At 32.5% G+C, this 15,962-nt stretch overlaps 3 protein-coding genes across 7 annotated transcripts in view; 2 read left to right on the top strand and 1 right to left on the bottom strand.

Moving 5' to 3' along the window:
* The first annotated feature begins 2,804 nt into the window (after positions 1–2,804).
* Positions 2,805–6,707, top strand: LOC135833988 (uncharacterized). Its single transcript, XM_065347819.1, has 8 exons — positions 2,805–3,069; positions 3,143–4,449; positions 4,575–4,835; positions 5,257–5,388; positions 5,469–5,679; positions 5,762–5,973; positions 6,045–6,263; positions 6,352–6,707. The coding sequence occupies exons 1-8, from the start codon at positions 2,970–2,972 to the stop codon at positions 6,574–6,576; spliced, it is 2,667 nt and encodes an 888-aa protein (XP_065203891.1). The 5' UTR covers positions 2,805–2,969; the 3' UTR covers positions 6,577–6,707.
* A 341-nt stretch (positions 6,708–7,048) lies between these two features.
* LOC135833991 (uncharacterized) overlaps positions 7,049–15,962 on the bottom strand; it is a 19,684-nt gene continuing 10,770 nt past the window's right edge. Inside the window, exons 1-8 of one of the 5 annotated variants that reach the window (XM_065347823.1) lie at positions 9,211–9,370; positions 8,664–8,728; positions 8,343–8,518; positions 8,219–8,267; positions 7,900–8,075; positions 7,753–7,822; positions 7,431–7,621; positions 7,049–7,353 (exon numbers count right to left, since the gene is read on the bottom strand). In XM_065347823.1, the coding sequence (XP_065203895.1) occupies positions 7,324–7,353; positions 7,431–7,621; positions 7,753–7,822; positions 7,900–8,075; positions 8,219–8,267; positions 8,343–8,518; positions 8,664–8,682 (711 nt within the window). In that variant the 5' untranslated portion in view covers positions 8,683–8,728; positions 9,211–9,370 and the 3' untranslated portion in view covers positions 7,049–7,323. Of the gene's footprint in view, positions 7,354–7,430; positions 7,622–7,752; positions 7,823–7,899; positions 8,076–8,218; positions 8,268–8,342; positions 8,519–8,663; positions 8,729–9,202; positions 9,371–15,962 lie in introns of those variants that run through there. The other 4 variants (XM_065347826.1, XM_065347828.1, XM_065347825.1 and 1 more) reach the window with 4 other exon arrangements.
* The window catches only part of Myo31DF (Unconventional myosin ID), a 54,993-nt gene continuing 51,170 nt past the window's right edge, over positions 12,140–15,962 (top strand). The window contains exons 1-2 of the mRNA XM_065347817.1: positions 12,140–12,543; positions 12,844–12,950. Coding sequence (XP_065203889.1) covers positions 12,455–12,543; positions 12,844–12,950 — 196 coding nt within the window. The 5' untranslated portion in view covers positions 12,140–12,454. The remainder of the gene's footprint in view (positions 12,544–12,843; positions 12,951–15,962) is intronic.

The following is a 15,962-nucleotide window of genomic DNA, read 5'->3' as shown; positions in this document are numbered from 1 at the left end:
ACTTGAAATCCACCAGCAGTCAACTTCGTAGCGTATTAAAATTAGTTTGCAGAATGAATTTTTACTCTTCATCTCAGTTTGATGAAATGTTGGGGAAAATTCAAGTTTCACAAATCTACTGGAGGCTCCAGTAATTGTCAAAAAAGTCGCTAGAGGCTCTAAAATGACTTGAACCCACCTGAAGTCGTTTTCGGCGGGTATTAAAATTGGAGCGTAGAGTAAATTTCAGCTTTCCATCTCCATTTGATGAAATTTTAAAGTTTCAAACGTCTACTGGAGGCTTTAGGAATTTTCAAAAAAAAACACCTGGAGGCTCCAAAACGACTTGAAATTTACCGGCAGTACTTCGTAGCATATTGAAATTAGTTTTTAGAATAAATTTCAGCTTCACAACTCCAATTTGATGGAATTTTGTGGGAATTTCGAGTTTCAAAAATCTGCTGGAGGCTCCAGAACTGCTCAAAACGGGTTGAAACCGTTTCCAATCGATTTGGCATGCCGAAAATAGGGTATATCCCAAATTTCAGCTTTCTGGGTCTATTTGGTAAAATTTAGATTTTTCCCTCATTTTTGGCTTAAATTCGATTTTCAAAAATTCACCAAAAATCGAAAAACGCACTTTAGCATTTGAAATTTTGACAGGTGATAAATTTTTGCATGATCTTTCGATCACCCTTTGTAAAGTTTGAAAAATTTCTTGCAAGTCCTATGTTGTAACGCAAAATCTGCGATTTCGGCTGACCAGTCAATCAAAATGGCCGCCATTTTGTAAGTAAGGCCAACTTTTTTTTGAGGCAAGTTTGCTTTAAAATGTTCCTTAGGATGTCCTCTTTAAGAAAAAAGTTGTCCCGGTGGATCGGGGGGGGGGGTGCAATTACTCCTATTGTCATATGCCGGACTAATACAATTGAATGGACAAATGGAACATTTTCTTTTGACAATCATGTTACCAAACTGTAATGAAAACACAAAATAGTAACTAAACGATAATTAAAAATCGTAAAAAATCATGTAAATTTAATAAAAATTGGCAAAAATTGCGTGAAAAGCATTAAAATAATGTAAAATTATGTAAGACTGAAAAAAACATAATATACCTAAACTATCTTACAGAAATTCCCAAAAATTGAAGAAATTTCTGTAAAATTTGACAAAAATTGTATGATAGGTTGGTGTTAAAAATACAAATGAAATAATACCACAAAAAAAATTGGAAATTTATGGTAATTAGAAAATAAAAAATCAACATGGACAAAATTTTATACGAAAAAATAGCATATTAAAAACACATGAAAACGAAGTACATATTAAAATCAATGAACATTAACAAAATATTCACGAAAGCCTGGCAAAAATTGCATGAAAAAATGTTGAAAACGCGTCAAAATGCAATTGAAACAAAAAAAAAACGCATTAAAATAAAGTTAAATAAGTATTTAAAATTTCAGGAAATTTTTTTTAAAAAGTTATACGTATAGGTAGCCTACATATAAAAAGTTAAATACAGTGATAGCATAATACATATAAAAACTCAAAAAAATGACTCAAAATCAATTAATGTTGCCAAAAACTAAAAAAAAAATGTCAAAATCAGTAAAGATGGTTTTATTTTATTACAATAATTCCACAAAACGTGGAGTAAATTACCATGAAAATCAATTTAAATCACCATACAAAAAGTGCAATTAAAATTCCAGGAAAAAGTAATAAAAAATATTGAATTGATACAAAAATGCAAATAAAATAAAATAAAATTTCTTAAAAAATCGTGATATTTCAGTGAATTAAGAACAGAATGCAAGAATAACTGTGCAAATAAATGTTGGAGTCACTTTAAAACATATAGAGCTATGTAGTAGGTCTAGGTTAAAATCACTTCAAAATTAAAATCAACAGAAAATTGAGAAATTGTGAACAAAATTTGCCAAAAATTGCATTACTTACCTACACCTAAAAGTGTTGAAACTTTTCTGAAATACTTACTTATTGCAAAAACACAAATTTATATTTTTTAGGTGAGTACTGAGTACCTATTAAAATCAATAAAAATTACCAGAAACCGATTCTATTTCTGTAAAATTTGTGGTAACTACGTATAAAATATTAAATCGCATAAAACATTGTTTATAAAAATAAATTCAAACAATAAAACACAATTTTGACCACTTTTCGCAACTTTTATCTTCAAGAACTTTTGAACGGTTGAAGGTACAACTTTCGGTAAACACTCATTTTAAAAAGGATAAAATTATAAACATTTTGATGCATTAAAATACCCATGTGTCCACTCAGAATTTTGAGTAATATTAGTTCTAAGTTCAATACTTACCGCTTGCAGCTTGTTTTCGCAAATTTAAACTTCGAGGACTTTTGAACGGGTGCATCTAGAGCTTTCGTATGAAAAGCACTTTATAGAGGATGAAATTCCTAACATTATGATTTTTTAAACCATGCATGTGTCCACTGAAAATTTCGAGAATTTTTAGTTTAAAGATGACGTACGTAACATGCAAAAATCCGTAAAATAGAAGTATTCATAAAATCGTTATATTTACGCGAAATAATGAAAATTTAACATCAATCGATAGGGAGTTTCATTGTCTTTAATTCAAGACCACATAAAAGTTCACCCGAACTCGCGAACAATCGAAAAATTGCATTTATTACACGAAAATTTGTATGCATTCTTATGTTCTGATAAGGTTAATACGTCATCCTCGCTACAAGATGGCGGTCCAGCATACCCCCTTTTATAGTTCCTTAGTGAAGATTCAATTCGAGTTCTGCCATATTGATTTTGTTGTTTACTTCTTATCACATGTGTTTTGATTCAAATTCAAATAAATTTCGAAATGTGTTCCTTTTGTTTCTATATAAAATGAAGTAATTCCGTCCATTCGACGCGTGTTGTTGAACATTTAAAAAAGTATTCCATCAATTTGAGATCTATTCGTGTAGTAAGAAGAACCATGGAAGTGAACAAAACGATAAACTTGCTGAAATCTTCCATATCATCGTTGGAGAAAAACCAAATTTACGTTCTATCGAAACTCACCGGTCGCACTTCAGGTACGAATTATCCCTCATTTCGAACGTTATTTAATCATTCTAGAAAGATAAACCATTCAATTTCTTATTATAGAATCAAGAAATAACGCTCAGAAAGTAATATCGGAATTGAAACCGTACTTCGAAGCTAATTCACCGGATCTACGTTCGTTACATTTATTGCTGCTAATCAATACAGAATTGGGCATAAGACAAGATTTAGAGATTGATCGTGAAGTTGGTCACGTCGTTGGTTTCATATCACCTTTGAGTCCATATTTCTACTTATTATGCGTCGCCGAATACAACTTATTGGAGTTCGTCGAAGAAGTAACCATTTTCGCTCCTGTACCTTTGGTTTTAGAACTTATCGATGTAGTTTCCAAGCATTCGAAATATCTTACTCCTTATAATATTGTTCAATTGCATGAGAAACTTGTGAACGGTATCGCAACTAGGATGACGGTCGGATGTCTTACTGCTGAGCAGAAAATATTCGAACATTTTCCGTCATTGATGTTATTTTATAAAATCGAACCGCCACCCGAAGATACTAAAGTAGACGATGAAACCTTGAAAGAGGCTGGGTTCAAGATCCTAAGTTTACTCAAAATCATGCGTCATTTATTGAAGCTTTCGTTTAATTTGATTACAATGCCACCGCGAAGTGATTTGTACAATATGTCGCTTCCTCATACCAAGTTAGCAGCAGAAAGAGGTTATACGATGAACGAATGTATCTTATTGGATAGCTTAGAAGTAGCTTATTTCAAATGCAAAGCGTTCTTGTACGAACTGGACGTTCAAATGTTCATGGCATGGCATGAAATTCAATTCGAAGGGAAAACTTTGCAAACTGTGATCGGAGAAACGGCGTACTACGTTCATCAACTTTTGAAAATTAACGCCAATTCGCAAAATTTGCCTAAAAATATATCCGAATTGAATGAAATGCTGAGCGGTATCGTTTGCGAACCGACGGTTAAACTAGAAGAAGATTTGATTGAAAAACTCTATGCTCAACAATTGGAACATGTGATTTTCTCGAAAGAGATCAATTCGAATGTATTGCATGCTTTGAAGCGTTTCTTGAAGGATGAAACCGATCTATTTGAATTCGTTATCACTATAAAAATCATTCATAAATTGTGTTCGGAGAAGAAGTTACATGAGAGCTGTCTCGAAGATATCAAGGAAATCATTCTCGCATTGCTTCGGAAATCCGAATTGAACGAGATAGCTTCTTTTTTGAGTGATTTTTTGTCCGAGTATGGCGTCTCGAGTATTTTGCACAAGTCCACCGTTGATTTATCGGATGTGATAAAAGATTTAAATCGGTGTTACGGAGGAAATGATGAAGAAACGATCGATGAAGAACTGACAGTCAAGAAGAAAAACGAAGTAAGGAATTATTCGGTTTAGCGTGAAATTAGATTTAAAAATTCGTATGATTAGCGTTCATTTTATTTTTTAATATGTTTATGTGAAAAAAAGGAGCTTAAAAAATATTTTATGTTCATTTTCAGGTTCTAAAAGAAGGTGTACTGCTCGGTTACCAGTCGCCGGAATTCGTATTATCTACGTTGATCGAACAGAGCGTTATCGAGAGTAATCAAAAGGATGGTATTTTTGAACTGGTTAAGATTTTGGAACCTCTTTGCCTTTACGTTCAACCCGTTGAAGAAGGAGCTACCAAGAATCCTTTATTGATAAAAGTGATCGAACGATTTATGCGTTGCAACTTTTCAAAACTTTCGCCACCGGAGAAACAACTGTTTACCGAATTAGTAAGCAATATATTTTAAAATGAAGAAATCTTCGTTTAAATTTTTTTAATTTCATATGATCGGAAAATGAGTAGTTTCCTAGACAGTTTTGTGGTTGGAAAATACGTCTTTAACGCAGCTATCAAAACAAGTGCGGAAAGGAGTTACTTTCCTCCCTAGGGAGGAAAGTAACTGTTTTCCGCATATGTTTACAAATTTAAAATTAACAATTTTTTAAAATTTCAGCATTTATTTTCCTCTCATATGAAATTAAAATAGTATACGCGACAGGATTGGACAGTAACGCGATTAACTTGTGCGATTTAAGTCGCTCGGCTTCGCCTCACTCCTTAAACTTCGCACTCGTTAATCGCATACTTTCCGCTCCTGTCACGTAATATACTATAATCGTCGTTTATGATCATTCATTTTCACTTTACAGGTCATTTTTCTGAGTAATAACGAATTAATATCGGACAACGATGAGTTTCTATCTCAGTGCGTGTTACCTTTGCTGAATTTAACGAATGAGATCAATTGGGAACTTACCACCGGTCTCTTGAAGCTATTTAAAGTGAATACCGAATTCAAATTGTGATCGTAATCAAAAAATGAGTTCGTGAAAATATTTTCTGATAATTTTCATTTTTATAGGAATTTTATGTGACGTGTATCAAAGAATCGAAGCTATCTACGGTTATAATTCTAGCTCAATTGGCTCAATTATTAGAACAAAGTAGATGGAGTATTGAAACATTTTCACCGGAGCGATTGGTTGCCTGCGAAGAAGTCATCAACTTGATTGAAATATTTTTGAAAGTTTATTCTCAAAAGTCTGCTGAAGTGTTCGGTCAAGTCGATAACGGTGAGATTTTCCAGCTCTTCGTTGAAAATTCAGTTAATATTTTACCATTATTTTTATGATTTTATTCTTCGCATTCATACAGCATTTGAAAAGGAGAAGCATTGGCTGAGTATGCAGTTGCGTAGATTTACCTTCGTCACAAAGTCATATTTTCCTTACATTTACGATGAAAACGAATCTGAAAGTGTCGAATCGTTATTCGTGTCATTAATTCATAAACCTTCGGATGTTCACGAAGAATTGGTCAAAAAAGACACCGGTGACTCGACAAGTCTGATGTTACCTATTAGCAAAGTGGGTGATTTTAAATAAACACGTTAATAGAGATTTTTTACGAACGATTTATGATTTTTGTTTCATTACAGATTCTTATCAACCTAACATCGAAAGAATTACAAAATATCGTTGTGAATTATTCGTCTGGAAGTAAAGAACGAACGTTCTACATATTGAATTTATTATCCGATGCTGTGGCGTTCGTTTGTGGCACGGCGACTCAATTTACTGCATTTTTAAGCGGAGATAATCATCCTATTTTCCATTGTTTGGGGCATTTGATCAATTGTTATCTGAATGTATTACAGGTGTGTATTTTCTGTTCAAAGATAGAGAGTGCTCTAATTGATGTTATGTATTTAAAAATTGACTAATATATTGATTCTTTCTGCTCAGGTGATTATCAACAACGAATTGTATTCTGGAGAAGATCACTCTAATTATATTAAATGTGTGAATCATATCGCCATAACGTTGAAATCATTCCCTAAACATCTTCTGCGAACGTATCAATTCAACGTATTGAAAATCGTAAACGAAATTTTGCCTAAACTTCAAGAAAACTCGACCGATTTGGACGGAGATACGAGACAGCTTTTGCTCGGATTACTTTTAATTTAATATTCGAATGTTCCTGAATTAAAATTACGGTTAGTGATGCCAAGATATGGTTTTATACTAATTTTTTAAATACTTTTTTATAATTATTTTTCGTACTGCATGAATAAATATTTTCGTTATTTTGCATTTTATTAATGTGGTTATTTTTTTTTTGTTTCTCGTTGAAATATTCAGGTACATATTTGTGAATAATTCTGATTACTATATGAAAATATTTTCATCGTTTGTTTGCACGGATTTCGATACGTAGATCTTTATTTGCGAAGACGAAGGTTGTAGAATTGAAATTTTGACGTTTAAAAAATCACGAAGTCTATATTTCATCGTAGCTGGTTTCGGTTATAATATTCTGAAGAACTCGGTGAGTGATTAATGACAGATTTGGAAAAAAATGTTGGAAAATTCAACAGTCACGTGTAAATTTAAATGTAAGCTCATTCGTGAAAGTGCAAATGAGCCCAAAAAATACAGCTTTTTATAAATTTTCAAAAATTTATAATCATTAAAAATTCTATAGGTACAGGAAACGTGAGAAAAATTAACAATAGATAATCACGTGGTTGGAGCATTTACCTATACTTTATTCTGCAATAAGTTTTGTTGTAAACTTTCACACGTTGATACATTCGCTGGGCTTTTCAATCGAAGAAAAATATATGTACTTGATCGATGTAATCTTCTACTCGGCCTAGTACTGGTTTTTCAGAAGCATTTTTTCACACCCATCTTTCGAGTAATTTATTAGATTTAGTCGATGGCGTCGGTGTACTTTTGAATCTATAATCAAGAAACGATGCAATTAAAAACATGTTTGAGAGAAAAAATTTGACCAACTTATTATGCAAATTATTCACCAGTTCTCGAATCTTTTTCAAAATATTTATTTCGTCGCCTATACTCTCGATTCCCATTAATTGAAGTCTTTCCGCATCTAGTTCAGGTAACATCCACGGTTGAATTGAATGACGAATGAAATTACCCGTGTATTTTTGTAAATTCTTATTTGAAACTACTCCTGTTTCGAGAAAAAAATGTTTCCAGTATTCTAAAAAAAAAAAAAAAAAAAAAAAAAACTCTTATCAAGACTAAAAATCTAAAAATGTATCAAATTATCAAAGCATTTAAAAACAACCTAATTATAAACAAGGTAATAAAAATGGTTGTATGAATACTTACTTCTTCTCTGTAACGTTGTTTTTTTTCGATTTCTATTATGAAGAGTCTTATTGTCAGATGGATCGGAAATCTGCAAAATGTTTAATAATTACAAATTTTTGTAATAATATTATGCGAATGCGACTGCATTGCAAATGCAAAAACAACCTTTCTCAAAATAGATAATTCGTCGCCTATATTCTGAACTTCCATCTTGCGGAGTCTATCCTTATTCAGTGAGGGTAACATTGAAAAGCGAATTTCATGATGGAGAAACTTATCAATGTATTTGTTTATATTAGTTTTGGATACTCCTGCTTCTTGAAAAAACATCTTCCAACGTTCTGAAAAATTAAATCTGATGAAAATTATCTCAACACTAGTATGTTCTGAAAACTAGAAATAATTTCATATGAGTAAGCATTATTGATCACTCAAAAAACGAAAGAATAATGCAAAGTGAACGTATGCATGAATATTTACCTACCTCTTCTCATTTCCTTGTTTTTCTCAGTAGTCTCATGCCAACGAATATACTGCAACAGATTCAATAGGTAATTTAAAATTTACGTGGTGCCGTGGTGATACGCTACAAAAAATTGAAAAGCAACCTGCTCCGAAATAGCTCTTCTATCGTCTATGCTTTGAACTCCCAGGTTTTGATAGAAATCCTCATCTAGTCTATTAATCATCCATGGCTCCATGCATTCATTAGTAAAAGTATCAATGTAGCGATTTACATTGGTTTCGCAGACCTGTGCTTTCTGGAAAAATTTCTCCCACACTGCTGAAATAGGATTTTTTAAAGTTATAGCAAAACAGTTGTTACGAAAACTACGGAGTACATAGGTAGCGTAGATTCGACATTTAATTCGTCAACATATCGAAGCCCGTCTACAAATGATTGAATGAAACAAACCCGTGGTACTTACCTCTTCTCTTAATAACCATGGTGTTTTTTTTTGCACTTTCTTGAATAGTCTCAGGTGAACGAAATCTGCAACAAGTTGAACAATTATAATTTTTCGTCGTGATATGCTATGGCGAATAAAAAAGCAATTAATTGTTTGATCGCATTAAATTTTTTTTTAAAGTATCAAATTCTTTGTTGACCCCAGCAGATCGACGGTGATCAGTGATGGATTTTTAGGTTTAGTGATGGCGACGGTGGTTTTTCAAAAACGTGGTGTTAATGCTGTGTAACATACATCTAGGTACCTCAAAGAATTACGTATAAAATCTCAAAAATTTGTTGTAGGTATATATTTTTACAATTCGGAGGACTCATCTCCAAAAAAGCTGGTGCATTTGCATCACGTTTTGCAATGTTTAGCCGCCTCTGTTTAGGTTGTAATATTTATCATCATCATCGAGTCGTATAACCGCTCGAGGTAAGGAATAACAACTTTTTGCACACGATGAAAAAAAATTCAAGAAAATATTATTCGAGACTTAGAATAAAAGTATTTACCTACTCACCTAAAAAAAAGTAATTTCACTATAGATGTGATTGGCAAATCTTAATTTTTAACACTGGATAAGTTACGAAACAAATAACGTAGTTGCTGGCACAAACTGAGTTTTACTCTGGACTCGTGATAAAAACTACCGGCTACCCGGAATCCACCGTCCACGTGACTTTTCTACCATGTTTTGTATAGGGTGAATTATAGGAAAAGGTGGGGGTATTCGCCATAACAGATACAAGGTGCAGAAACCAGTTCGTTTGAAAAATAGTAGGTCCTTTTTCGTGCAATTTTATATTGTTGAAAAATGAAAAAATTAGGTCTGATTTAAACATTTTATGCTTTTGGAGAAAATTAAAAACTCGCTGCATGCTCCAAAGTAGTCTTTAAAGCTGGTACAGTATTTTTCGAATTGGAAGGTTAATTTTTTTGGAAAAAAATATACACAATGATAGTTTTTTAGAATTTTTAAAATTTCAGAAATTTTCAGAAAAATTGTCATTGGCACCTAAAATTTTGGTTACTGGAATTTTAGGACAAGTGCATTTGATCTGCATTCTGCATAAACCTACTCACGCGAGGCCCTTTCGGTTCCTCAATCACTGATTTTGCTCATTTTTAAAACCAAAGAATGGGATCTCAAGGGTATCTTTTGAAAAAAGAAATCAACTCTTCGAATAGAACATTGAGGATATGTCACAAAATTTCAAATTTTAATTGCATAAACGATGAAAAGATTTCAAGAATTGTGATCTTATACTTAGTTGCCCAATCCCACATTTCAAGATTTTAGTTTTTTTTTTTTTTTTTTTTTTTTTTTTAATGAAAAAAATTAGGTTAAAAACAGCATTTTTTTTCACTCGCTGAAAGTGATCTTGAAAACGTGTTGGTAGTGAAGATGTGACCAAAAAAATTTCCAGATTCGAATCTACCCAAAATTATCCATTTCTAGGTTTTAGAACTTTTTTTGATAGAATTTGGGCTTAAAAATACATTTCTTATCGCTCGCGTCCAAAGTAGCTTCCAACACGAATTGTAATTGGAATATGAACTAGAAAGGTGGCTGGAATGTTATGGTGGCTCTTATTTTGAAGTTTCGTTTTTTGTGCTCCGATCTCCTAAATTCTCCCTCCCTTCCTTCCTTCCCCCTTCACGTTTGAAAAAAATTGAAAAAAGTAAAAAAAAATGAATTTCTGCGGCAACATTTAAAAAAAAGAATTCCAACTTCACGAAAAAAACACCCGGGGGACCCCCCCTCCACCATATCCCGCTGATGATAGTTTTTTTTATGGAGCTCCTCAAAGTTAAGTACTCGTATACAAAAAATAATAAAAATGGGATTAATCAAATTATCCATTTTTTGTCAGAATTCCTCTAAATACCTATTTATCCTCTTTCGAAGAAGAAACCAGAAAAAATAAAATAATTGAAGTCTTTCAAAAATTTTCCATCTATACTGAAAGCTATCATAAATTACACTTTTTTCAAGAAAAAACTTTCCTGGGTCCTCCAAATAATGCGACTTTTGTTGGGAAAAATCAAAAGAATCAAATCAAGTACACAAAAATATTGATCGTATTTCTATTTAGGTATTTATAATTTTTTTATTTAAATTTCAGTCTTTGTGACGGAATTCTTCTAAACTACCCCAATTTGAGAACCTCCCTCAATTCTTCTAAATTACCTCTTTTTAAGAAGAACCTCCCACAATTTTCTAGCAATGTTGTTCAACTTACATAACAGAGGCACTCAAAAGTCAAAGTTATAAAAAATAAAAAAAAATGAAATGAAACAAAATTGTAATAGAAATATGTATTTTTAAATGTTCAATGATTCCTCGCTTCGCAATCCAGTTCCAATCGCGTATTTTCATAAATTTAGGGTGCACCCCTTTCTCATTATGGGGGGGGGGGTGGTGAGTGAAAACAATTAAATAGTGCTTATCTTATGAAAATAATCCAAATCCAAGAGTTAGAATAAATAAAAATAAAAACGTAAAAATTTTAATTTTTTTTCATGTTTTTCATTTTTTGAATCAATTTTTTCATCATGTAGAAAGTTGAAATGCTAAAGACAATTACATTACCTAATCGTGTTTAATCTAAAAATGTAAAAATTCACAAGTTGTACTTTGGAGTCTTTAAATTTCTGAAAATGGGGGGGGGAGCGAAAATGTTCAGAAATCAATAAATTCGGATTTCCAGGCTTGCATCTGCCTAATCGCACGAGTTCAAATTTTTGGAATTTTTTTGAAATTTTTTTTTGAATGTCAAAAGTTGCACTAAAAAAAACGACAATAGCTCAAATCAGTAATAGGCATAGAAAGAAGATTCCAAGATTTCTCGTTATAGTTGCTCGATCACACATTTCAAGATTTTGAGGCATTTTTTCTAAAAAAAAAAAAAAAAAAAAAAACTGGACTCTCAAGAATTACATGTATCTTTATCCGAATTTATGCTTATGCCTAAATTGTGCCTCAGCAAGTTACAGCGCAATCAGGATGTATACCTAACTCAATGTTTCTTGAAATGAGCTTTTCTTGGGCAATAATTGAATTGGCGCTTTGATTTTTTTTCGCCCATTTAGTTTGAATTTTTTGCATAGGCAGATATCTGATTAGATAATTAGATAAGTTGATGATTTTCTGTCAGAAGGGAGTACGAACTTTCGTAATTGTTTCATGCGGATTTCAAAATCTGGGTAAGAAGACGAGGACTACAGAATTGAAATTTCCACATTTAAAAAATATTTGCAATTATTTAATAAAAACTGACAAAATCTTTTATTTCATTGTTGCAGGCGATTGAATGGACGTAAACGAAGAAATACAACCATATTATTGGCTCAGTCTTCAAGAAACGTAATATTGCAGCATAATTATTGTATAGCGATCGCGCATGCGTCCAATTCTCTCAACCACCTGCTGCCCGAAACACTTTGGCCTCTTCGAGTCTTCGATAGTAGTAGTAACAGCTTGGCAGTGTTTTCATGTTTTTGTGAACACCGTTCACCGGATCATTATCACTACCGTTAACGTTTACCTACGAAACACACTTGTTCGTTCGTTATGTTCAAATTCAACGGCCGTTTTGCCGATGAAAAATTCACTCGTTTTGCGAATTAATTTGGATTTTTATTCGTGGAACTGTGCTACAAAGTGTCGTCATTCGTGACCGGTAATATGTTAAAATTTTAGAAAAATTTCTCATTTTGTTTGTTCGTGAATGTGCTCGTGAATTTACTGGTGTGGTGCGAAAATGGCCAGTGCTAAAACCGTCGGAATTGACGATTTCGTCTTGCTAGATGAAATTACCATCGAGAAGTTCTTGGAAAATCTAAGCCTGAGGTAGGCATTCTTTTAAATTTTTACTTAAAAACATTTGTAGGCAAATGCGACGATGATTTGGTAAACTTGTATCTTCAAATTCAAAGTAGGTAATCAACTAATCATACTTTGAGATGGGATATTTTTTCGAATATTTTGTCATAATATGGTCCACTTTTTCACAATTAACACGAAGATTATCGCAATGAAATATTCTCCAGAAATTATTTTAAAATTTATTTTACAAATTAGTACGATTGTAATTAGTAGGTAAAGATATTCAACTCGTACTGATTATTTTTTCTTTCGTTTCTTTTTCAGGTTCAGAGCCGGTTTAATATACACTTATATTGGAGAAGTATGCGTCTCTGTGAATCCTTATCGGACACTGAATATTTATGGACAAGACTATGTAAACAAATACAAAGGTAAGTTCAAATTTCTGTAGTATATAGGCATGAACTGTACTACAACCAGCTAGGTACCTATATTTCCATATTGATATTTATGTAGTCCACTTGGATATGACACTAGGTAACTCCAAATAGGAAATAATTGGTTGATAATGCTCCCAAATAGATAAAATTTATCAGCAAGTCGAAAAAATATTTTATCGTATCAGCATTAACTATGTACGTGCTACGGAAACAATGTCACGTTCTTTGATAAAAATGAAATGGAAAAAAATTCAAACACACGCGTTCAGTGGCGTAAATATGATACTTATAGTTATAGCGCAGCTGTATTAATTCAGCATTGATAGTACACAGTGCATCAATTTTTTATTGTTGTTTTAGAAAGTAAATTTTCGACTGCGACTGCGATGACGCTAGCGGTGGCATTGATGATATAATAATTTGTGAGAGTTAATGCCAACGAGTTATAATATTTTGACAAGGTTCGCTATCGCTTTGTAGTTTGTAGTACCTACTTTTAAACTCTCGTGATTTACCTATACCTACCTATGGTTATAATAGTCAAACCAGTTCGTCCACAGAGAATACCTAAATCCGCCAAAGAATTTGGAAAATTTGGTACACTGGAGGGTCATCCTCATCATCCATCGTTAATGGAATTTTACCGTTCAAATTCGTGCTCGATTATCTTTTTCTTTTTTAGTGTGAAAGGAGGTACGGTTGCCTTTCTTGGTCTTATATCGCCGGCGTCATAATCTGCTGGACTGGAGAAGCATTAACGCGGTGTCGGATCGGAAACGCGAAATGCGATCAAACGTGTATTTTAATTAAATATACGCACATACGCGTGTATAGCATTGCAACCGTTTCCACACTGTAATTAGTATAATGACGAAAATCCCCTCGCCCCTAGCCCCCTCGCTCGGTAGGTACTCTTTCATCGTCTTGTTCGCTGTTGGAATATCTACATGTTTAATGTACATACAACGTTCACCGCATCGCATCGCATCGTCGTCGTAGTCGTAATTACAATGCATCGTCACGCGAAAATATTTTCGGCATATCAGGTCAAAGCCCATGCAACTTGTTTGTTGTGGTGCGAGTATCAAGTATATGGTATGAGAAATGGATTCTCCATCTCCAATGGTTCCTAAATACAGGTTTCGTTATCTTTGCCTTTCCATTACCTGTGATTGTTATCAATGGTTGGGTTGTAGAATCTGAAAATTCATCATAATATGGATCTCAGATGAAGATCCACATTAATTGAGTTTTCAAATTTCTACTACCTTATTCATTCAACAAAATTTCATCAAAACATTGTTTCAATATTTTTGTTTTTAAAATTCATCATTTTTGTGAAATCGATTGGGTAATGGAAAGGATGGGTTTGGACTTCTGAAAATCGAACTTTTTCTCATTTTTTTGAGGTGTCAAGCCAAAAAATTCGACGCTTCACTTCAACGAATTCCAGCTAGATATAAGATTACTTACTCCTGAAAAAAAAACAATGTTTTGATTTTCATTGCTCTACAACTGGTGTGGGAGGTTGATGTAGGTGGATTAAAAATTTTGAAAATCATGAAAATTCTCTCAATTTGAAAATCGATGATTTACGAATTGAAATAAATATTGCGATTTAGGACACGAGAAACTTGAAATTGGCTGCAGAGGAACATTTAAATACTCGTACTACTAAATATTTTCAAATTTTTTGAGGCACGAAACAATCCTTTTGTAGCTGGAAAAATAAAAATCTTTAAAAATGCTTAGAGTGCTGATTTTTTTTTAAATTTTGAGGTATTTCAAACGCCTTACCCTTTCCGTTGACTCTCTGTAGGTCCTAATACTGTCTCCAGATTATCCATTTCAATTTTTTTGGCAATGAAATTGTAAAATGAAGGCAAATTTTAGTTGTTTAAACAATCAATGAGACTACAAAAGGTCCACAATTTATCGAAGTGCCAATTTTTAGGAATTTAACCCCCCTCCTCCCACCTCTTCTGTCAATTTTTCGTTTGAACGTAATTATTTCATAATTTTAAAAAATTGCAATTTGCAGCAGCATACCTAAATTATATCAAAGAATTTCTAAACTTATTCTATCATAATTTTAAATTTGGCAAATTATTAGTAATTCACTCAAAAATACAAGTAATCTACTGAACAGTACCAGTAAATTTATCAACAATTACTTAGATATTTTTGGTAAACTATATTTGTGATTTTCAGTAAAATGTTGGTATTTAATTCTATTCCTGGTAAGTTGCAGCCATTTTTAGTACTTACCTTACTGATTACCTACTCATGAGTTTGACGAAATTACCCCTGAAAATTTTTTTAAAATCAGCTGTTATAAAAACTTTTTTAAAAAAATGTTTTCCGGCTTGGAACTTCCAAAAAATTTCAACGAATTCTTCAAGATTATTTTATCAGACTTTTGCAAACTTGAGAAAAAAAAAATTGATAAATTTCCAATCTGATTTTATAATCTGATTTTCAAGAACTTGAAAAAAATTGCAATAAATTCTTGGCACCATGATGGGCGTTTGAAAATATTGAAAAAATCAAGTAAATAAGTTCCTATCAATAACATTTTTTTACTATCAAACTTGATAGCAATTTTTTTGAAAATGGGACTTGGCCCTATATATGGGTATTCTCTTTTCAACAAGATCAATTTTCAAAATGTGATTTCAACATCCCTGAAGAGGGGACATTGGTGCGAGAATTCATAATTTCAAATTTTTTTAAAAAAGAAAGAAAAGGTCAAAAATGAACGAACTTATTCAGGGTGTCTACAGGTTGTGAGAGTAGTGAAAACGTAGTGATTTTGAAAGTCGGTGGTAAAAGTAGTGAAAAAGTAGTGATTTTCAGCAATTTTGCTTGAAAAGTATGAAAAAATGAAAAAAAGGTAGAAAATCCGATTTTCCACTCGTATAAAAATGTAAAAATCACTGCTAATATAAAAATGAAAAAAAAAATCCTTCATCAGTTATGTTTGAAAAGATTTTATTCTCGAAA

Source organism: Planococcus citri, chromosome 2 (genome assembly GCF_950023065.1).
Source record: "Planococcus citri chromosome 2, ihPlaCitr1.1, whole genome shotgun sequence".
NCBI lineage: Eukaryota > Metazoa > Arthropoda > Insecta > Hemiptera > Pseudococcidae > Planococcus > Planococcus citri.
Note: the sequence above shows the minus strand (reverse complement) of the source record. Positions and strands in the feature narration are given on the sequence as shown.

Excerpts from the sequence above, each read along its gene's own strand:
- LOC135833988 (XM_065347819.1), top strand. The coding sequence starts at position 2,970 with ATGGAAGTGAACAAAACGATAAACTTGCTGAAATCTTCCATATCATCG. Across the intron at positions 4,450-4,574 it reads CAGTCAAGAAGAAAAACGAA|GTTCTAAAAGAAGGTGTACT; the intron begins GTAAGGAATTAT and ends GTTCATTTTCAG. Across the intron at positions 5,389-5,468 it reads GTCTCTTGAAGCTATTTAAA|GAATTTTATGTGACGTGTAT; the intron begins GTGAATACCGAA and ends TCATTTTTATAG.